The sequence below is a fragment of the Hemitrygon akajei genome, chromosome 32 (assembly GCF_048418815.1).
Source record: "Hemitrygon akajei chromosome 32, sHemAka1.3, whole genome shotgun sequence".
Taxonomy (NCBI): domain Eukaryota; kingdom Metazoa; phylum Chordata; class Chondrichthyes; order Myliobatiformes; family Dasyatidae; genus Hemitrygon; species Hemitrygon akajei.
The window spans coordinates 5,150,786-5,173,479 of record NC_133155.1 but is presented as its reverse complement, the minus strand read 5'-3'; the positions used below and the strand labels follow the sequence as shown (position 1 = coordinate 5,173,479).

Here is a 22,694-nt window from a genome sequence, read left to right as displayed (position 1 = left end):
TTCATCAGGAATTTTGACTCCATCCTGGCTTACCTCACCCCAACTCAACACCCGAACAATGAAGTGTTGCATTTTATTTATTTGTTTGGTTGGTTGTTAATTTGTTTGCTTACTTATTTATTGAGATACAGTGCGGAATAAGTGCTTCTGGCACTTTGAGCCTCACCACCCAGCAAACTCACAGTTTAATCCTAGCCTAATCACGGGACAATTTACATTGACTGGTTAACCTACCAACCACCACATCTATGGATTGGGTGAGGAAACCAGAGCAAGGCACACAAAGTTTGGGAGGCCAGGCAACAACTACAGAAGACGGTACAGATCCAGCAATTTGTGTGTGTTACTGGGATTTGCAGCATCTACAGATCTTCTTTAGTTTGTGAGGAAACCAGAGCACCCAGAGGAAATCCACGCGATCACGGGGAGAACGTACAAACGTGGGAATTGAACCCCGGCCACTGGTACTGTAAATTGATGTGCTAACCACAATGCTACCATACTGAGGAAAGCAAGAATGATTCCAAATTCATAGATCACTTGCATTACTTTGTGATCATACAATCAGTTCATGTATATAGCAATTACTTGTACATTGTGTTTTATAGAATTACCTTTACATTGATATTTTGAGTGTTTTTTCTATTGTGTTCGTTATGATAACTGTGCTTTTTTATGCTGCATCAGATCCGGAGTAACGACCATTTTGTTCTCCTTTACACTAGTGTACTAAAGAATGACAATAACTAATCTAGAGTCTTGAATAAGATTATCAGGAAATTGCATAATCTCAATGCTTGAATTTATGTGTTTATGCACACTTTATTCCAAATGTGCACTTTAACTTCTAACTTATTTTATATAATTCTTTATTATTTATGATTGTTGAAGGGTGTCTTTTGTTGCATGTCACACCATGACCAACACACCACAGCAAATTCTTGGCACACGTAAACATAAATCATGCTTGTTCCTTGGTCACTGAATGGAGTTTATACACTGAGCTGAGGGTAGAAAGAGCAGGGTTGACAAGTTATGGTAAAACTTTGGTAGTGAAAAAAAAAGGTGGGGTTATCTTTGTTCTCTTGAATGATTCCAAAGTTGAGGCCTTGTGGAACCTGACGTGTCACTGCCAGGGCAGGTGTTGGACAGCAAAAGAAAGATCAAGACTGTGCCAACAAGAATGACCAGGAAGTGAGAGGGACATGTATCGAAGGTAAAAAGCAAGTAAGTTAACATCCAGACAAACATTACAATCAACACAGGTTCTATAGACCCATTTCAAGAGGACTAGAATATGAAAGCAATGATGTAATGATCAGGCTTTATAAAGCACTGGTGAGGCCTCATGTGGAGTATTGTGAGTAGTGTTTGGGCCCTTATCTTAGAAAGGATGTGCTAACATTGGAGATGGTTCAAAGAAGGTTCATGAAAATGATTCTGGGATTGAAAGGCTTATTATATGAGAAGCTGTGCGCCTGTACTCACTGGAATTCAGAAGAACGAGAGGGGATCTCATTGAAACCTATCGAATGTTGAAAAGCCCTGATAGAGTAGATTTAAAGAGGATGTTTCCTGTGGTGGGAGATACAGACCGGAGAGCCCAGCTGCAGAATAGTGGGACGTCCTTTTATGATGGAGATGAGGAGAAATCTCTGCTTTTTATGGTCGTGGATTTGGTCTCCCAAGCATTTGGGAGCAAAAAATTCCAAAGTCTCTCGAAATCCGAAGCAAATCCTTCTTCATCTCCATCTTAAATAAACTCCAGAAGACCATAGATATAGAGCAGAATTAGGCAATTTGGCCCATTGAGTCTCTCTACCAATTCATCATGGCTGATCCATTTTCCTCTCAGCCTCAATCTCCTGCCTTCTCCCCATATCCCTTCAAGCCCTGACCAATCAAGAATCTATCAACCTCTGCCTAAATATAAGCTAAATACTTAGCCTCCACAGTTGTCTGTGGCAAAGAACTGCACAACTTCACCACTCTCTGACAAAAGAAATTCCTCCTCATCTCCGTTTTATAAGGATGTCCTTCTATTCTGAGGCTGTGTCCTCTGGTCTTACTCTCCTACCATAGAAAACATCCTCTCCACATCCATTCTATCAGGACCTTTCAATATTTTTAATAAGTTTCAATAAGGTCACCTCTTACTCTTCTGAATTCCAATGAGTACAGACTCAGAGCCATTAAAGAAGGTCTCTCCTTCTCACGTTCTACCAGTCTGCTGTTGTCAGTACAATCTCCTATGCGGTGCTGTGCTAGGGCAATGGCATCAACATGGGTGATGGCAACAGGCTCAATAAACTGATTAAAGAGACTGGCTCTGTTATAGGAGTCAAACAGGACACACTGGAGGCTGTGGTAGAACAAAGGACCCTCCTGGCAATTCTGGACAATGTTTCTCATCCTCTGCATGCCACCTTGGCTGAACAGAGGAGCGCTTTCAGTAAAAGATTAATATAACTGCTATATGAGGCCATTCTTATCCTCAGCCATTAGGGTCTATAATGCCATCCTACAGCCGGAGAAGTGATGATCCCTCCTGTTAGACTGTTTGAGGTAACTTATTTTTTATTCTTTCTTACTTCTCTTCTAGTATTTTTATACCTGCGCACTTGTAATGCTACTGTGACACTGTAATTACCTTTGGGATCAATAAAGTATCTATCCATCTATCAAATACTCCTTATATGACAAGCCTCCTTCCCTTTCCTTCACTTAGTGGCTATGATTTCCAATTGGAGTAACCCAGTCTAGATGAGGAGCAGTAGACTGGCGTGGCCTGCTCCAGCGACCGGGGTTCAAATCTGCTTTCTGTGCCGTCTGTGTGGTTTGCACGTTTCCCTCTGAGCATGTGGGTTTCCTTCAGGCCCTGCTTTCTTCCACATCCTGAAGGGTTAGTGACGAATCAGCCTCTACAAGTTGCCCCAAGTGCACAGAGGAGTGGTAAATCTATAGTTATGTGTTTAATATTATGTGTGTTATTTGTTGGCTTTTTGCTCTCCACCGTACATCCGTAGAAATTTGTGTCTTTGATGACACACCAAATCTCCTCAGTTTCCTATTGAAAAAATGGCTGCTGTTGTGCCTTCTTTGTAGCTGCTACCACGAACACTATATCTGTAGCTCATTTCAAATGCACACTACTATTTGTGTGAAGGAGCTAATCCGATGTCCCTCTCATGTCTGAACTCATAGCACAGCCAGCCTCCCCCATCGCTGGATCCTCTACAGTTTGCTTATCGTCCAAATCGCTCTATGGAGGACGCAATATCCACCACACTGCACACAGTTCTCTCTCACTTGGACAACAAAGACACTTACGCCAGAATCCTGTACATTGTTTTCAGTTCAGCGTTCAATTCCATTATCCCGCAGAGACTAGTGGAGAAACTGTCGCTGCTGGGCCTTAACACTGCCATGTGTCGCTGGATTCTGGATTTCTTGACAGAGAGACCACAATCAGTCCGTGTTGGCAGGAACATCTCTGACTCCATCACACTGAGCACTGGATCCCCACAAGGCTGTGTGCTTAGCCCATTGCTGTTTACACTGCTAACACATCACTGTGTAGCCAGATTCAAGGAGAGCCTGATCATTAAATTTGCTGATGATACCACAGTGCTGGGGCTCATCAGCAAAAATGATGAAACAATGTACAGGGAGGAGGTCAAACACCTAGAGAGCTGATGCAGTGACAACAACTTGATGCTTAATGTCACCAAAACAAGGAGATGATCGTTGATTTCAGACGGTCTCAGCCTGAGCACACACCCCCTCAGCATCAGCGGCTCCACAGTGGAGAGAGTGGAAAACATCAAGTTCCTTGGGTTGCAGATCTTGGACAATCTCACCTGGTCCAGGAACACCACTGGGATTGTGAAACGAGCCCAGCAGAGATTGCACTTTTTGAGGAAGCTTAAACAAGCATCACTCCCCACTAACATCTTAACTACGTTTTACAGAGGAGTGGTTGAGAGTGTGCTGACCTTTTGCATCACAACCTGGTACTCCAGCTGCAGTGCTGCTGACAAAAAAGACTTGCAGAGGGTGGTTAGGGGAGCAGAGAAGGTTATTGGGGTCTCCCTACCTTCTGTCCAAGACCTCTTTCAGAGTCGATGCCTCCAGAAGACACGGTACATCATTAAAGACCCCTCACACCCTCTCCATGAACTGTTTGTTCTTCTGCCATCAGGTAGACGTTACAGGAGCATCAAAACTAAAACCACAAGGCTACTAAACAGCTTCCTCCCACAGGCAGTCAGACTGCTAAATAGCTGCTCTACCTGACTCTGCTTTGGACACTTTTAACTTGCTCTGGACACTTATAACTTGTTTTTAACTGACATGTGGCTGTTGTGTTTTACTATTTATTGTTATGTTTATTATTTAGTGTTGCGTTTGTTATGTTATGATTGCACTGCTCCTGGGAAACGCTGTCTCATTCTGCCCTGCAGAGCTGATGTACGGTTAGAATGACAATAAAGTTTTTGAATCTTGAATCTTAAACCTATGCCCCCTCATTGTTTTCACCCCCTCCCAGAGGACAAGACTATGCTTTCCATCCTTTCCACCCTCAACAGTCAACATTTCAGGCCGAGACCCTTCTTCAGGACTGAGAAAGAAGGGGAAAGACATGGTCAAAGAGTCTAAGAGTAGCAGAGATTTACAGTGGAGGGGCAGTGAGAGAGATTTTCACTGAACTCCTGTCAAAGGGAAGATTTCAACTTCTTCAGGCTAGGCATCCTCTAAAAGACTTCACAGTGGAGTCCTCAGTCTCTCCAACCATACCTCTGTGGTGAACTATATATACCTGTCTGGACACGCCCCCTGATGACTGCTCCTGTGGCTCCTCCCACAGACCCCTGTATAAAGGTGATGGAGGTCTGAGCCCGGCCTCTCAGTCTCCAGGATGTAGTATAGTGGTCACTCACTGCTTGTTCCTTCTTCCAGTCAATAAAAGCCGATATCTCGCCTTTACGTCTCAGAGTGAGTTATTGATAGTGCATCAACCTCCCCCCTCATTTCTGAGTCCTGAAGGAGCCTGAAACTTTGACTGTTTATTCTTTTCCATAGATGCTGCCTAACCTGCTGAGTTCCTCCAGTATTTTGTGTGTGTTGCTTGGATTTCCAGTATCTGCAGATTTTTCTTGTTTGTAATACCTTCAGTCTGGTCTTTGCCTCTCTTACTGTAGATATAAACTGGTACCCCCCCCCCCCCCCCCAACACCTTTCTCATGTTACGTGTTCTCTATTTAATTTTAAATAGCAAATTACGAGCAGATTAGCAGCTGTTCCACCCTAGTGTTGATTCTTCTTTATCTAATTGGTTCCCTCCCTTATTTAACTTGCAGGTAGTTTTCACACTGAGTTGACAGTAAGCAGGTCCCACCCTCAGTGCCTAAGTCCTCCTGTTTCCTCTCTCAAGAGGCGAACCTGTCACTGGTTTCAGCCAGCTCTCGGTACAGCTCGTCTGAAGACATTGTGGGATCCGAGTGGGTCTCCTGAAACCTCAACCATGCCCAGAAGCCAAAGTCGAGCTCCAAGCCACTCTCCTGAAGTGAGCAGCATGAGGGAACTCGATGAGGCAGAGAGGTCGGACAAGAGGCATCTGGGAGGGAAGGAGTCTAAAAGAAGACCCAAAAGAACCCGGAGAAAGCCTGCCAGTCAGACTGCTGTAACAGGACGGTAAGGACTTGTTGAATGCTCTGGTAACCTCTGTTGAAATGGCAAAGAGTGATTCGATCTGTTGGGTAAAGGGGCAGGTTCACCCATGTTAATTAAGTGACCTGACCTAAACATAATATGCCACTACTAAGAGCCTAAGGCCTAGAAGCAGAATTAGGCCATACAGCCCTTTGAGCCTACTCTGTCATTTCATCATGGCTAATATATTATTTTTATAAACCCCCATTCTCTGGCCCTCTCCCTGTAACCTTAGATGCCCTGATTAATCAAGAACCTATGAACTTCCACATTAAATATACACAAAGACTTTGCCTGCACAGACAACTGTGGCAAAGAATTCAATAGATTTACCACCCTCTAACTAAATAAATCTTTCCTCATCTCTGTTCTAAGTAGACGTCCCTCTACACTGAGACTGTACTCTGATCCTAGACTCCCTTAATATAGCAAACATCCTCTCAACATCCACTCCATCTGGACCTTTCAATATTCGATAGGGTTCAATGAGGTCCTCCCCTATTTCTTCCAAACTCCAGCGAGTACAGGCTCAGAGCCATTAATTGCTCCTCTACATTAATTTGTTCATTCCTGGGATAACTCTTGAGAACTTCCTCTGGACTCTTTCCAATGCCAACACATGCATTCTTAGACAGAGGGCCAAACCTGCTCGCAATACTCCAAGAGTGGTCTGACCAATAAAGCCTCAGCATTATACCTTTACTTTTGTTTCCTAGTCCTCCCGAAATGAGATCAGTTGACACCGGAGGGTGGGGACTGTAGAGAGATAGAGGAGGTCATGTACAGAAATCACTAAAAGCCATGGCAAGTGGAAAATTGGCCTTTGTCCTTGGACTGAGGGTGCCCAATGGTGTGCAAACTAATCTCGAAGGCTGCGGTCCATTCTCACACTGTACCCTTGAGATTGGTGAATTGTTTCTGCAGAAGGTGCTGGGCAGGTTAACTGGAACAAAGTCCGGACTGAAGGGTAAATATATGAGATATGGTAATGGTGATCGAGTTTGCATTTTATTGTGTATAAAAGTGATTGAAATAATTGAAGTGGGATAGAGAATCTGAAAATGAATATTGGACGATCATAATTGGGAATGCAATCCTACTACTGGAGATGGCTGTCCAGATAGTACCATAGAGAACTTTCCCATGCACTGTCACAGTCCTGTCTGAACAGTGGTGCTCCAGTTCCCCGGAGTACAGTTAGCTGCCACTGTCCCTTTAAGACTCAGACTATTGTCTGTCGCATTTCCTCATGGAAGGCCTCATGCTAAGTACTCAGTCCTCAATCTCTAGTCCTACTGTTTGTGATTTTACGTGTGACATCCTGTTTATTCTGAGTCAATGCTTGACCTTACTCTGCACTTGGGTTCCCCACCACCCATATGTATACATGGGAGAGAAAATCTCTCCCTTCCCAATCTCATCTCCAGTTTCAAAATGCGCTTCACACTCATTTCAAAGATGAAAAGTGGGTGTTGTTAGGTTTTTGTTAAATAAGACAAAATTGTGATTGAAGAAATTGGAAGGGAATAACGTTTAGATCCTCTGTGACTGAGTTCAATGGAAAATGAAGCTCCCCATTGCTCCTTGTGATATCGTGTATGAGGTATCAATGAGTTTCTCTTTGACCTTCTAAGGGTCTTCACTCTGATTTGAGTTGTAGTTTTATTAAACCACATCTACCTATTGGTCATTCAATTTATGGAGCCCAAATTGTTAAAGGATTACTCAACAATGACTGACATCACTATCAATGAGCATCATTTCTTTAATGTTGTTTCCTCTGACTGACCTTTCTCTCCAGACTTTCTGAATGAAAGTCCAAGCTGTTTCATTTTCCTTGTACTCTTGCTCTCTCCAGTCAGCGGCAACCTTCGCCTTGCTACAGCTTCATGAGAAAGCCCTTGTGCTTTAATGGATTTCTAACTGAAAACAATGCTTAATCCACACAAGGATGTTGATGGAAAGGCTGGTTTGCAGTAGATGGTTTATCAATAATTTATTTGCCTACTTAAACTCATCACTTGATCACCCAGGGATGTTCCACATCCTTGTAATTGGCTTAAGGACACCCAACTACACCATCTCATACCCTACGAGTCTGAAACACACCTTTCTTCAGAAGAGGAATTGGCTGATGGCAATTTATTGGGTCTTGTATTGGTTATTCAGCAAAGAATAGAACCCTGGAAACCCATCTGGCATTGCTGGTCGAGGAGAGCTGAGCCCTCTCCCATTTAATCATTTGTTACTCTGAAGCCCTGATGGTGATGTTTTGTAAGTAACCACAAGCACTCATCCATGACAAAGGATGCATGGATCACTATATCCTATTCACATTTGCTCAAAGCTTTGGCTCTATTTTAACAATAAACCTCTTTGACTAAATTGTTAATAATTAAGGGGAAAAAGATGTCTACACTGGCTGTCTTTGGTGATTTGCACTCTCCTGCAAATCAGGTTATGGTTTGTGAGTGATCAGGCCTTGCCAAGATATCTTTATTGAATAACCAATCAAGGTTTATAATTAATATTGAAAAATGCTGTAAACAATCGGGAAGTAGACATCATCTGTGGAAAGAGAGACAGTTAAAACGTTTCAGTTCAATAACCTTGAAAGAAGTTGCAGATTAGTTCAGTAAAGCTGCTCTTTTTGATTGTTTCTGTTTGCAGTTGGGCAAACCATTACCAGTGGTCACAGAAGGTCAAGTGTACATTACAGTCTGTGCAAAATTCACTCTTAATCAAATATCCTAGAACCCTGCTCAAAAAATAATACTGCTCTTGCTTCCAGACTGACCTCCAAGTGGACATCAACCTTGGCGTGGTCTGGGGGCTTCTGTGCCTCAATGACCTGAAGAGCTACGTTGGCTGGAGTCAGGGCTTTGTGCTTTGGCTCTTGGTAGGGTCACCCATACCAAACAGGTCAAAGGGTAGATGCCAAACTAAGAGTGGACCACTGGTGTTCCAGGTTTGGGGGCTAACGACCCTGACTAATCAAACAACATTGTTATGGAAACAGCGATGAAGAATCCTTCTACAGCTGAGTGTGACAGTATTCCTGAGTCTCAACCCAGGACTTGCATAACTGACAGTAGTGAAAAGCAAGAGGAAGTTACAGACATGATGAAGGAAGCCCTGGACACGGCCAGAGATGAAGGACATTCATTGTTTAACCTAAACGCCAGCAGTGTAATGAGCAGTGAGTGAGTTTCAGACTAAATTAATTCCCATTGGGAGACCTCAGTAATTGTGCTCACTTGAGGGAGGTCCTAGACATGAAGGGTTATTTTTAGGTTTAATGATGTATAATTATATATTGGGAATCCTTCTGCAGGATTCCCTAAAGGTTAATTTGCAGGTTGAATCAGAGGTGAGGAAGGCAAATGCAATGTAATCATTCTTTTCAAGAGGACTAGAATATAAAAGAAAGGATGTTATGCTGAGGTTGTACAAGGCAATGGTGAGGCCTCGCTTGGAGTATTGGGAGCAGTTTTTGGCCCCTTATTTATGATTCTGGGAATGGAGAGAAGGCAGGACAATGGGGTTGAGAGGGAAATGAATCAGCCATGAAAAAATGACAGGGAATGCTTGATGGGCCAAATGGCCTAATTCTACTCCATTGCCTTATGGTATTATGTAAGTGTTTCACTGCAATCTCATTGTCCTCACCAATGACAATAAAGCTCTAACTATAGTTATAAAATAGTTCGAAATCATAGATTTTTTTTAGTCTAATCTGAAGCTGATCATTGTACACAGATGTTATTATATAAATTTCACTGTCACTTTAAGGACTTAAAACAAAGTTGCTCATTTGTTCCTGGGGATTGTAAACTGACACATCTAATTTAAATTATTTTTAAAAACTGCAATATTATCATTCTTAAAAATGTGAAAGAATACTATCAAAATAACTTCTGCTTGAAGAATGATGTCCAGCTCTGCTGGTTCCTGGCAAGTTTCTATATTCAGTCATTTTCAAGCCCACTTGAACAGAATCTTGAGCAGGAACAGGAATTATTTGTCAGTGTGCGTGCCTCAGAAAGCAGAAAACTGAAACATGTTGTGCAACTGGACAACAAAAGTTCAAGTGCCTGTCAGATTTTTCTTTTTTCAGTTCGGAGAAATCGTGCGGCTTCCGGTCAGTACAGGCTGAAAGACCTTGGCTAGCAGTACTTTGGGTGAGATGTGGAAACAGACTGACTGATATAATAGAAGTGATCAGGAAAATGCTACGTCTCTGAGTTGCACTTTCTAGGAGGGAAGAAGTAGGAACCAAATCATTCACAACACCAAAAGACCACAGGACATAGGTGCAGAACTAGAACATTTGGCCCATCGAACCTGTTCCGCCATTTCATCATGGCTGATCCATTTTCCTTCTCAAACCCAATCTCCCGTCTTCACACCCTATCCCTTCATGCCCTGACCAATCAAAAATCTATCAAGCTGTATTCATTTAGTAGTAAGTTACTGCTTCTCAGCTGTAGTGTCAGCATTAGCTTTCAGTTTGAGAGTTTTAGTTAAAAGCCCTGTTGGCCTAGCCTTTATAGTGTTTCCTTTAATTCTGCACAGATCTTATTAAAAGTCAGTTAACCGTTCATCTGCTTCAAGGTTCCTCTTTCTGCACTTGAGGCATAACTGCACATATGTGTCACTTACCATTCCAGGCTGCTGCCTGTAAGGGGTTTCTACGTTTTCCCCGTGACCGTGTGGGTTTCTCCAGATACTCTGGTTTCCTCCCACAGTCCAAAGATGCATCAGTTGGAAGGTTAATTGGTCATTGTAAATTGGCTAGGATTAAATCGGGGAGCTGCTGGGCGACACGGCTAGAGGGGACCGAAGGACCTTATCGGCGCAGTATCTCAATAAATGAAATAAATGCTTGTGAGATCCTGATGCATGCAAACTGGCTGGAGCTTTCTTAAGTTACTGACTACTTATTAAATGAAGGTATCGTTCAATGCCTTTGGATGACCTACTTCTCCCAGCTTGCTGGTTCTAGTTCACCAAGGTTGGACCGTGGTTGTTGTTGGTGCTATGAGGCACTGGCTGTGGGGTTTGTTCATTTATTCAATATGAACCATGTCATATGACATGGGGGATCATGGTCTTTCCATGACCGTGATTATTCTTGGCAAATTTTTCTATGCCCTTGCCCAAGGGTGACCTGCAGGCTAGCAGAGGGAAGGAGCACCTTACACCCTCTTTTGGTCGAGAAATATCTCCACCCCACCTTTTGTGGCATTGTATCACATTGGCACAGAGAACAGAGACAGGGTGGTGTGAAAGGCTTCAATGTGCAGCCAACATGAAACGAGAATGGGATTGAGCAATGGAAATCTGATCTGACCTTTGGTTCACAGTGCATTGGTTCCCAGTGATTGATAATGTCCCACTGATCTGCATTCCCACGCTCCACCAATCTCAGTCTCCATCTCCATCAACACTACGTTAAAGAGAAGATGAGTTCAGATAGGTTTGTAGCTTCTCACTTCTGCTTTGAACCTGCATCAGCAGAGCCCTTGTGTCAAAATCAATCGTGAAGTCAGAATTTGAGACTGCTCACAGCCAAATGGCCTGCTAACACTCCCCAAACTTAAATAATGAATCATCTCACAATCCATTCAACCTCAGTGCAATCTTGTAAAGACACACAGGCTGTGGATGCTGGAAATCTGAAATGGAAGCAGAAAATGCCGGGAGCACTCCTGTCGGACAAGGTGCAGAGTGAGAAATAGAGTCGAAGTTTCAGGTCAGAGGCCCTTCTCCAGACAGATGTTGCCACCCTGCCAAGCAATTCCAACATCTTGTTTTTACTTTGATGTCATTTTGCCTTCAGTAAAGCTTAGATTGCTAGTCCTTTCTTTCTTCAATGTTGATGAGCCTTCCTTCAGCTGACTGGGATGTGGAGTCTGGGACTGTTGTCTTTCCTCTCTATCTCTTTGACTTCTTAAAAAACATCTTTTTAAGCATTCAGCCCTACAAATGCTCCTGATTTTAGTCACAGTACACTCCTTGTGTTCCTGGGGGACTTTTTTTTACATTAAATGTAAGTCCTTTTATATTTTCTTCATCTCCTCTTCAAAGACTTCTTGCTGTACTTTTGCCATTTACCATAAATTTAAAGATATGATAGTCAACCCCCTCCCCTGTCCTGGAATCTCCTCTCCATCAGAGTCCCTCCAGAATCCGAATCAGGTTTAATATCTCTGGCATACCTGTTGCCCATAACTTCCTGCCAACTGCTTTCAACCCTTCCTTCCAACGTTGACACTAATCCTCCAGCAACCCCCTACCACCACCCTCGCCCTCCACTACCACTGAGCCATCCCCTCTCCTCCCACTGTCATCTGCCTTCTGTTCTCCCCCAGCACTTCCGGTCCACCTTGCACGCTCCCGCTCTGAGTGGAAGACTGGGGAGAAGCCCCGTCTCCACTGTCGGACAAGTTCAGCCTGGTTTGCAGCTGACTATCCAGTGCAGAGTGCACAAAGTCAAAGCAGCAAAAGCACTGAACAGGTAGGCAAGCTTTTTCTCTCCCAGCTGGAGAGCTCTTTGCTTTTGTCCAGACGGTTCTCCGGTTTTGATGAGCCAATTTATTTACAAAGGCAGAGCAATGGCATGGAATAGTACCTCTGCTCTCTGGCAAGGAAATCTTCCACCGCTGAGCACACAATGGAGACGTCTGGGGAAGGAATTCTCGGTTCATTGCAGATGCTCTGTGAGGATGCATAGTACAGCTCCCATCCCACACCCCGCTTTCCACAGGGATCATTCCCTCTGTGATTCCCTTCTCCATTCGTTCCTCCCCACTGATTCCCTTCTGGCACTTATCCCTGCAAGTGGCCAAAGTGGCACACTTGCCCATTCTCCTCAATTCAGGGCCCCAGACAGTCCTTCCAGGAGAGGCAACACTCCACCCGCGAATCTGCTGGGGTGGTCTATTGCGTCCGGTGCTCCCGAGGTGGTCTCCGCCACATTAGTGAGACCGTGTAAATTGGGGGTCCACTTTGAGTACCTCTGATGCGTCCACCAAAGTGGAACATCCAGATGGCCCAACGTTTTAATTCCAAACCCCATTCCCATTCTGCCATGACAGTCCATGGTCTCCTCTTGTTCCAAGATGAGGGTGGAGAAGCAACACCTTGTATTCTGTTTGGGTAGCCTTCAACTTGACGGCATGAATGTCAATTTCTCCTTCCAGTAAAAACATTCCTTCCTCTTTCCCTCTTCTGTTTCCCTCTCTGGCCTCTTACCTCTTCTCACCTGCCTAGCACTTCTCCCTGGGTCCTCTCCTCTTTCCCTTTCTACCTTCCCACCCACCTGGCTTCACCTGTCGCCTTCTAGCTAGCCCTCTGCCCCTCCCCCCACCTTTTTATTCTAGCACCTTACCCCTTCCTTTCCAGTCCTGATGAAGGGTCTCGGCCCAAAACATCAACTGTTTATTCCCCTCTATAGGTGTTGCCTGACCTGCTGAGTTCCTCCTCGATTTTGTGTGTGTCACTTTGGATTTTTGGCATCTGCAGAATCTCTTTAAACATTGAATTGTTTTCTTAAGTTCATGATGCATCTGAGCGGGAGACATAACAGAGTGCAGGAGTCAAACACAAAATACTGGTGGAACACAGCAGGCCAGGCAGCGTCTGCAGGGAGAAGTGCTGTCGACGTTTCGGGCCGTGTGTGTTGTTGTTTGAATTTCCAGCATCTGCAAATTTCCTCACGCTTGCAGGAGTCAAACTTGATTTTCAAGGGATGATCCCATGTCTTACACTAGCTGTGGGTCACATTTAGGAATGAATAAATGAACCGAAGGTGAAAGGTTGTATGTATTTTATCTGTTCACGGAGTCTGGAATTAGTGTAGGGGACTCCAAGGACTGTGTTTCACTGTGCTTGCTTACCCGGTGATGGTGACGAGCACACTAGTACATTGAAGTATGGTCCTTTCTCACGTAATCTGCTTGACCGGCTGAATATTTCCCCTCTCAGTGTGAAATGGTGTCGCAGCCTGGAATTTTATGCTCAAGTGGCAGCTTTTAAACTTGAAACTTCTGACTCAAGAGGAAACTGCAATCCACTGCCTTGTGACCCTTGCGTGTTTGTGTTTGCAAGAGTGTGTATTTATCATCGACTCCCTGCCCTCTGTCCCCATTACTAAATACCTTATGTTAAGCAGGTTCAGGCAAGATAAAAAGAACATGAGGTGTAGAGCTTTGTACATGGATACTAGGGATATGGAGGGCAATGGTCCTGGTCGATGGGAATAGGCAGTTTAAATTGTTTTGGAATGGACTAGATGGGCTGAAGGGCCTTCTCCTGTGCTGCACTTCTCTGTGACTCTAATCCAGTTAAATGGAAATGATGGAAAGCTTCAAAATGGGAAAGACTTAGATTTTTTTGGATCGGCAGGACACTAGGTTACAGAGCTAATGCACGTAGAGCTGAGGAAGTCTGCATGAACCATCAGTTAAAGTGAAAGATAGAGCAGAATTGCCCACTCACCGTTTCTTTGAAAAGCTGATGGTGAGTTTTCTTTAAAGCCTGCCATCGATCTGTCATAAGCCGACACACTGCACCACATCAGTTTGCAGTTAAGAATCAGTCATGTCAATGGGGGTTGAAAGGTCATGTAGGGAACGTCAGGTGAAATTCCTTCCTCTTTTTAAAAAAAAACAGCTGGACTCAGCAAGCTTTGTTACTGAGATGAGGCTACCGCTCATGGTGGAGGAAAACACCTTCTCTTCCACCAGGATACCCTCCAACATGATGGCATGAATATTGATTTCTCCTTCTGGTTTAAAAAAAATCCCCCCCTCCTTCTATTCCTCACTTTGACCTTTTACTTCTATCACTTCCCCTGGGTCCCTTCCTCCTCCCTTTCTCCTATGGTCCACTCTCCTCTCCAATCAGTTCCTTTTTTCTCCAGCCCTTGACCTTTCCCACCCACCTGGATTCACCTATCACCTTCCAGCTAGCCTCCTCCCTCTCCCCCCACCATTTTATTCTGGCGCCTCCCTCCTTCCTTCTCAGTCCTGAAGAAGGGTCTCAGCCTGAAACGTCACTGTTTATTTTCTTGCCATAGATGCAGCCTGACCTGCTGAGTTCCTCCAGCGTTTTGTGTGTGTTGCTTTGTTACTGAGAACTGTTGCCACTGTGAGCTGGGGTTAGGACTGATTGTTCCCAATCCCCTTCTAAAGCCCCCTCAGCCCCTAGGTACCACTTAGGGCTATCAGTAGGTAGACATCAATGTATGTGGGTCAGAAAGTCAATGTCCTTGACCCCTTAAATATCTAATTACAGAATTGGAGGACTCCAAATGGAGGCAATCTTGTTCCGGTCGTAATGATGAATTCAACGGCCAGTCTGAATTACGGTGGCATGTGTACCAGCCAAGGCAGTCCATTCACACTCAGCAAGCACTGGAATCTTACCCCTAACTTCCAAGGTGACATCTAGTCCACAGCAGTGACAGCAGTGAAAGATCCCAGGCAATTCACACAAAATGCTGGAGGAACTCAGCGTGTCAGGCATCCTCAGTGGAAACCAATCGAGTCAAAGTTTCAGGCCGAGATCCTGATGAACCTTTTAGCTACCCCTCCTTCCCCCTGCACCAACCCTTTTATTCTGGCATCTTCCCCCTTCCTTTCCAGTCCTGAAGAAGGGTCTCGGCCCAAAACATTAACAATTTAGTCATTTCCATCGATGCTGTCTGACCTGCTGAGTTCCTCCAGAGGGGTTGAATTTAAGAACCGGAATGTTATTCTGCAAATGTGCAGGGTACAGGTGAGGCCATATTTGAAGTACTGTGTGCAGTTCTGAGCTCCTTACTTGAAGAAAGACAAACTGTCCTTGGATACAGAACAAAGGAAGCCAGGTTGATTGTGTATATGAGGTGGTTATCCTATGAAGAGAGATTCAGTGACCTGATAGCGTGCTCGCTGAAGTCAGAAGATTGTCAGCAGATCTCATTGAAACATAAAGGAGAGGCAGGAAAATTGTTTCCACCGGCAAATGAGTCTCGAACTATGGACAGAGCCTCAAGATTTAGGGGGAATAGATTTAGGATGGAGATGAGGAGAAACTGCTTTTCCCAGAGAGCAGTGAATCTGTGGAACTCTCTGCATGTGAAGCAATGAAGGCCACCTCATTAAATATAGTTAAGACATGGTTAGTTAGAATTTTGCATAGCAGGGAATTCAGATTAATGAGGAAAAGGCAAGAAGGTGCAACTGAGTCCATGACCAAATCAGCTGTGATCTTATTCAAAGTACAGACGTGTCCCTCTACACAAACTTGAGATGAATTTTCTTGTGGGAATACTCAACAAAACTATTGAATAGTAACAGGTTCGTCCAGAGTGCAGAAGACAACAAACCGTGTAAATGTAAATATAAATAAAAAGCAATAAATAATGAAAATATGGGATGATGAGTCCTGAAAGTGAGTCCATAGGTTGTGGGAAAAGTTCAGTGATGGGGCAAGTGAAGCTGAGTGAAGTTATACCTTTTGGTTCAAGAGCCTGATGGTTGAGGGCTAATAACTGCTCATGAATATGGTGGTGCAAGTCCTGAGGCTCTCGTAACTTCTACCTGATGGCACGAATGAGCAGAGAGCACGTTCTGGGTGGTGGGAATCTCTAATGATGGATGCTGCTTTCCTACGACAGTGTTTCATGTAGATTTATAGCGTCATTTTTGGCTGTCCATTGATTTTGATGTTGACTGTGCTGACAGTTTAGTCTCTGCAGGCATGTTTATGGGCCATAAGACCAGCATTAGATCGGCACCGTCTCCCACAAATGCAAAGCATTTGTGATTTGACTGGTCTAGCACCGAATGTCTGCGTTCATGACCTGCTTCATGTTTCTTCTGCCTTTTCTCCTCGATAGCTGGGATTGACTTCTTGACAACGCAGCGCCAACTTCTTCTGTCCAAAGCCTCTTTCTCCTGGGTGTTGACATTCATGTCAGTGTTCTTCATACGGCACTTGAGTACATCTTTGTAGCGCAGCCTCTGACCTGCATGCTTCCTCTTTCCTTCATTTCCTTTTTTTTATATAGCAAGTGTACATCATCAATGAAATACCGCATCAACTTGGGCTTTCAACCAGTGTGCAAAAAGAAAGAAAGAATATTAATAAATAAATAAGCAATAAATATCAAGAATGTGAGATGAAGAGTCCTTGTAAGTGAGTTGTAGGTTGTGGAAACATTTCAATGATGGGGCAAGTGAAGTTATCCCCTTTGGTTAAAGATCCTAATGGTTGAGGGGTAATAACTCCTCATTAACCTGGTGGTGCGAGTCTTGAGGCTCTTGTAACTTCTATCTGATGCCAGTGATGAGAAGAGAGCACGTCCTGGGTGGTGGGAATCTGTAATGATGGATGCTGCTTTCCCACGACAGTGTTTCATGTAGATGTGCTCAATCGTTCGGAGGGCTTTATCTGTGATAGGAAGGGAGGTTATCATGGGATTGAATGTGCCTAATGGTACAATTATGAAGGTGCAGTGCTGTGAGAGTGCTGATATCCAGAGACCAGTGGCAGAGGAGAGGCTGGTGAATGCAGCAGGTGTCATAATGACGCATCTGCGAATACGTCCAATCACAAAGGAAATCCATGGATTCGTAAGATTTTTCTCATCTGTGTAGCCCTTAAAGGCTGATTCAAAGGGGAAGAGAATTTTCACCTTCACGGTGAAGTAATCAAACACCTTAAGGTTTCTCCATTTTGTTTCATTTCAGGTATTTGAACTGGGGCCAGAGGAAACAGAGGTTTGGGGGTTCACAAAAAAAGCATCTGGATCCTTCGGATGGGATGGATAAATCTTTGGACATGGAGTCAGAGGAAGATTCCTACTGGAACCCCACTCAAAAGTCAGAGGTATTGAAGGAGGGCAATAGTATAAATGAGCAAAGAGAATGGGTCTCTTCCTGGAATGCTAAACAAAGCATTACTTTCCTTTCGAGAATGCCGCAGATTTGGCTCTTTTAAGGGGTTTTGGGAGGGGTAAATTATACCAGCTGGAACACTCCCCACATTCAGGTCCAAGAGGAGAGTCTAAGAGGCAAGTGCTGACTTCAGTTGCAGGTCTGGCTGGGGTAGATGTTCACCATTAGCAATCTGGCCCGTGAGCCATTGCTCTAGAACAGGGGCTTACAGCCATTTTCATGCCATGGATCCCCGTCAGTAGTCCAGTGAAGCCTATGGACCCCTTCTCAGAATAATGTATTTAAATATATAAAATAAAATGCATAGGATTGCAAAAGAAACAAATTATATTGAAATCCAGTTATCAAAATACCAAAAAACAAATAGTGATATAGTAAAATATGTGCTTCTTTGTTAACACATTAAATAAGACTAAACATTTAAAATACAGGTAAGTTAAAATTAATTTTTTTTCAAGACATATCAGTGTGAAGCTGTTGTTACTTACCTGGAATAAGAACATGAAACTGGGGTGGTCTTTGACAATGCAACATGTATGTCATGTTGGTTATCCAAGCAATTTTAATTTTTTTATTTGTTTTAATGGTTGCAAGTGTTGGAAATCCTGATTTGCAAAGCCCACTCAGCGGCTGAGCAACCACTGGGCACAGCACTGCCTGATAGTTGGCCAGCTACATTGCACGAGTGTCTGCAGACAGGAAACCTCGATCACGTTCAATTAGTGGCAAGTCTAATAACCACCATCATTTCGAAGTGGTGATGAGCATGCAGTAAATGATACTTTGAGATGTTTGTAACAACTGTAATGTAATATGAAAATGTCTGTGATTTCTATTGGTGACAAAGTCACAGGTACTGCAAATACTACTGTGGTTTGTTGCCTACATTCATAATTGAAGGAAATGCTAAATTTCAGTTAGAGATTAATGAAAGTAAAGATGTAAGTTTTTTTTCCCATCCAAGTACCCGGACCCCCGGAATCCATTCATGCACCCCAGGTTAAAAACCTCTGCTCTAGTAGGAGCCTCTGTCTGAAGTTTGTGAATTGGAGGTCCAACATGGACCAGAAATATTACCTCTATTCTGCTTGGTCAAAATATTTTAAACATGCTAGAACATGCTGAAAACACTTAGCAGGTCAGGCATCTAATGAGAGAGAAACCAGTCGATAGCTGGCCATCAGGTTGATTGTAACATCATTGACCTGAAAGACCAGCTCTGTTTTGTCTCCACTGATGTTCCCTGGGACCAGAGGGTCTGCTCCCATTGCAAAACCATGGGAATGCTGCAGTATTAGAGGTGCTATCCTTTGATCAGTTGAAGCTCCGAAATGTCTCTGGTCCCACGAGTATTTCCAAAAAGTAATGCAGCTCAGCTCCATATTGACATCAATATTTGTCCCCCACTATGTCAGGAGATGACAAAGACGTTGGTGGGGGAGCTTTTCAGGATGGGAATAGACAGTGACTCCCAAGAGTGAGGTTAATCTAATTTCCCTATCATCTCCCCCTGGATCCCATCCTCCTTCCCTCTCTCCTATGGTCCACTGTCCTCTCATATCAGGCTCCTTCCTCTCCAGCCCTTTACCTTTCCCACCCACCTGGTTTTCCTATCACCTTCTTGCTATCCTCCTTCCCCCTCCCCCCACTTTGTTATTCTAGCATCTTCCCCCCTTCCATTCCAGTCCTGAAGAAGGGTCTCATCCTGAAACATCAGCAGTTTATTCATGGCTACAGTGCTGCCTGGCCTGCTGAGCTCCTCCAGCATTTTGCGTGTGTTGCTTAATCTAACCTTTGAAGCTTGAAGTAGGATAATGGGGAAAGGGCTTAATGTTCATCTGGGAACCAGAGCAGAAAGGGGAAGCCTCCCCGTGGTCTGTATGATGCCATAGCTTGAGGACTGGGCAAACAGAAATTGTAGGCTAGGGCCTGTAGATGAAGTAAGATGTGGAAGAAACAGGTGTGTGTATCTAAAGGCAGCAGGATAACTGGCCAACAGAGTTTAGGAATGGTGAAACTAAAGGGGTTTTGATGCCTGATCCATGTGGAAGGCAATGCCAGCTGATATTCTGCCAGTTGCAGGGGGAGATAGAGGCAATATGGTAGCATAATGGTTAGCACAACGCTTTACAGGACAGGTGACCTGGGATCAATTCCCACCGCTGCCTGTGGGGAGTTTGTACGTTCTCCCTGTGACCATGTGGGTTTCCTCTGGGTGCTCCGGTTTCCTCTGGGTGCTCCGGTTTCCTCCCGCAGTCCAAAGATGTACCGGTTGGTAGGTTAATTAGTCATTGTAAATGGTCCCGAGATTAGGCTAGGGTTAAATCGGGGTCGCTGGGCTACGTGGCTCAATGCCTCAGAAAGGCTGACTCAGTGCTCGATCTCAATGAAATATAAAACAAAATGTTGGTGTGAGTGCTCGTGACAATAGGAACAAAAATGAGCTATCCTAAACTAGAAACCAAAAAAATAGTGGTTTAATAAAAATTCAGTTTCCAACATAATAGTGTCCAATTTAATTTCAAACTCTTGTTAACCAGCTGGAGCCCGTAGATATTCAGAGCTTCAGAGAGAACAGGGAAACACAACAATCATCCTTGCTGTCAGCGCTGAAGCTGATCACGATATCTCTGTTGCTTCTGCCTTTCTAATTTATGCAGCTGATTCTTCATCTGGCACTAAACCACCAGATGTCACTCTGAACCTTTAAATATATCAAAGCACATCATTTGTCGTAAAAGAACAACTTGTATTTTTTAACATCATTTACCACTATTCAAATTGTCAGCAAGCCTTGAGGAGAAGTTAGGATTTTGGTCAGTGGTATATGCTTTAACGAGGACAACAAGGTTGTAGGTACCCAGAAGGTCAAGCATCAACCTTTGGGAGAATAAAACAATGCTAATTATTTGAGTCAATGGTCTTTCATTGACTTGAGACGTCATCTATTGAATGAAACGTTTTTGACTTGAAGCATTAATGTTTTTCTCTCTTCACACATGCTGCCTCACCTAAATATATTGACACGTTTGTTTTTTTCAGCTTAGGACATAGAACATGGAACAGTACAGCTCAGGAACAGGCCATTCAGCCCACGATGTTGTGCTGAACCAGCTAAAATGCAAAATCAAAAACACTCAAGCACTAATTCCTCCTACTTACACCATGTCTATATCCCTCCATCTTCCTTACATTCACGTTTCTATCTGTTATACCCCTCTAGTGTATTTGTCTCTACCACCATACCAAGCAGTGTGTTCCAGGCATGCACAGCACCCTGAGTAAAAAAACTTGTACCTCATATACCCTTGAACCTAAAGTTTTACATCCCCCTAGGTCTGCAATGTTACTTTTCCTTTACTTTTCTTTCCAATAGTTAAGGCTTACCTTAAAGGAAATGAACAAGGTGGGTTGGGGGGGCAGTTGAGGGAGAACTCCAGAGTTGATGTGACTCCTGGAGGTGGAGGATGGATGCAGGAAAACATGACTGTCGGATCACAGAAGTCTCAGGCTGAAGACCTTAAAGTAAGGAATTTTTTAAAAAATGAGGGTTAGTGTTTCCAAATTGGAGTGGTGATTAGAAACCAGAATGGCTGGATGAAGGTTAATAGAACTTGGCGTGATTAGGGACGCAGCTAACAGGCTTTTGGCCAAACTTGCATTTCTGGAGGGTAAAGTAGTGGGCCAGCAAGGAATGCACTAGAGTTATTATGCCCCATGGTAACAAAAGCAGGGATGATGATTTCAGTGATAGGTGAGCAAAATCTGTCAGCATTACTGAAGTGGAAATGGATGATCCCCTGTGTGTGCTGCACTTGCCAATTCATACGCCAGTGGACTCCTCCACACCCTGATTTTGGATTCTCATGCCAACTGGCTGACAAATCAAATTACAACTTATAATTGTTTTGAAATATGAAGCTTTTCTGACAATAATAGGGAGTTTCAGTGGTGATTATTGTGAGATGAGGATGTAATGGTGAGAATATCTATAAAAATGCTGACAGGTATTTTTCTAATTCACAAACAGGAGCACAATAAATGACTTGTTTATACACACTCTGTAGCCACTTTATTAGGAACACCTGCTCATTAATGTGAATACCTAATCAGCTTGACATGTGGCTTCAATTCATTGTACAAAAGCATGCAGACACGGTCAAGAGATTCAGTTCTTGCAAAGATAATTTGTTCAGATCCCCTTTCAGTTTTGACTAGACTTAAAACAGGTCATTCTAGCAGTAGGTCAGATTTACTGCTAGAAGCTCTTCAAATTTTATTTCATATTCAAAGTATTGGTCTTCATGTCTGCTTCTTATGGGTTCCAGCTCATAGAGGTGCTGAGGGGAATGAGTGGCCAAAAAAGCTGTTAAAAGTTCATCTGTGGATTTTGACCTTCCATTTAGCAAATCAGAAGCTAAGGGGTGGGTTGGTGGGGCTAAGAATTAGGGGATTATGGCAAGACTTACGGGATCATGGGTATAAGGGGAGAGGCCTTTACAGAATACATAAAACTGTTGGATTGATGGGAGAAGGAGGTAAGGCAAGAAAGGAAGGAATTATATTGACTTGGTTTACAATTGGGCATACTATGCTTAATTATTCCTTGTATCCTGTTGGAAACTATCACACAAGGGTGTGTAGGTTCTGTCACCATTATGAAACCATTGAACACATTTGTTTACAATGGGAAGCATATAAGGTTGAAAGAAAGCAAATGCAGGTTGCACTACTAGCTTTGGGGGTGGACGGTTTTCATTTAAAAACTTTTAAGTTATGGAAGTGACTTTAATTCACAGTATTGTCTTTTATTATTTATAAGCTATAGGTAATTTAGATTTCATTTGATAAAGAACTTAGTGGGGGCTTTATTTCCCAGCTCTCTGCACCACACTCCAGTTCAATTGGTGGCAGTAATGCACCTGGAAGATGGACTGCAAACTGCCATTAAAAGTTAGAAGAAGAGATTCAGTTGTTATTCGGCCCAGATATCAGAATAGAGAAGAAATGTGATTTAAGTGACATTGACTATGG

General features: G+C 43.5%; 1 protein-coding gene across 1 annotated transcript in view; it reads left to right on the top strand.

Annotated features, from left to right (window-relative positions):
- The window catches only part of LOC140719565 (uncharacterized), a 155,534-nt gene that overhangs the window by 42,675 nt on the left and 90,165 nt on the right, over window positions 1-22,694 (top strand). Inside the window, exons 4-5 of the mRNA XM_073034275.1 lie at window positions 5,361-5,694; window positions 17,454-17,592. Of these exons, the coding sequence (XP_072890376.1) occupies window positions 5,525-5,694; window positions 17,454-17,592 (309 nt within the window). The 5' untranslated portion in view covers window positions 5,361-5,524. The remainder of the gene's footprint in view (window positions 1-5,360; window positions 5,695-17,453; window positions 17,593-22,694) is intronic.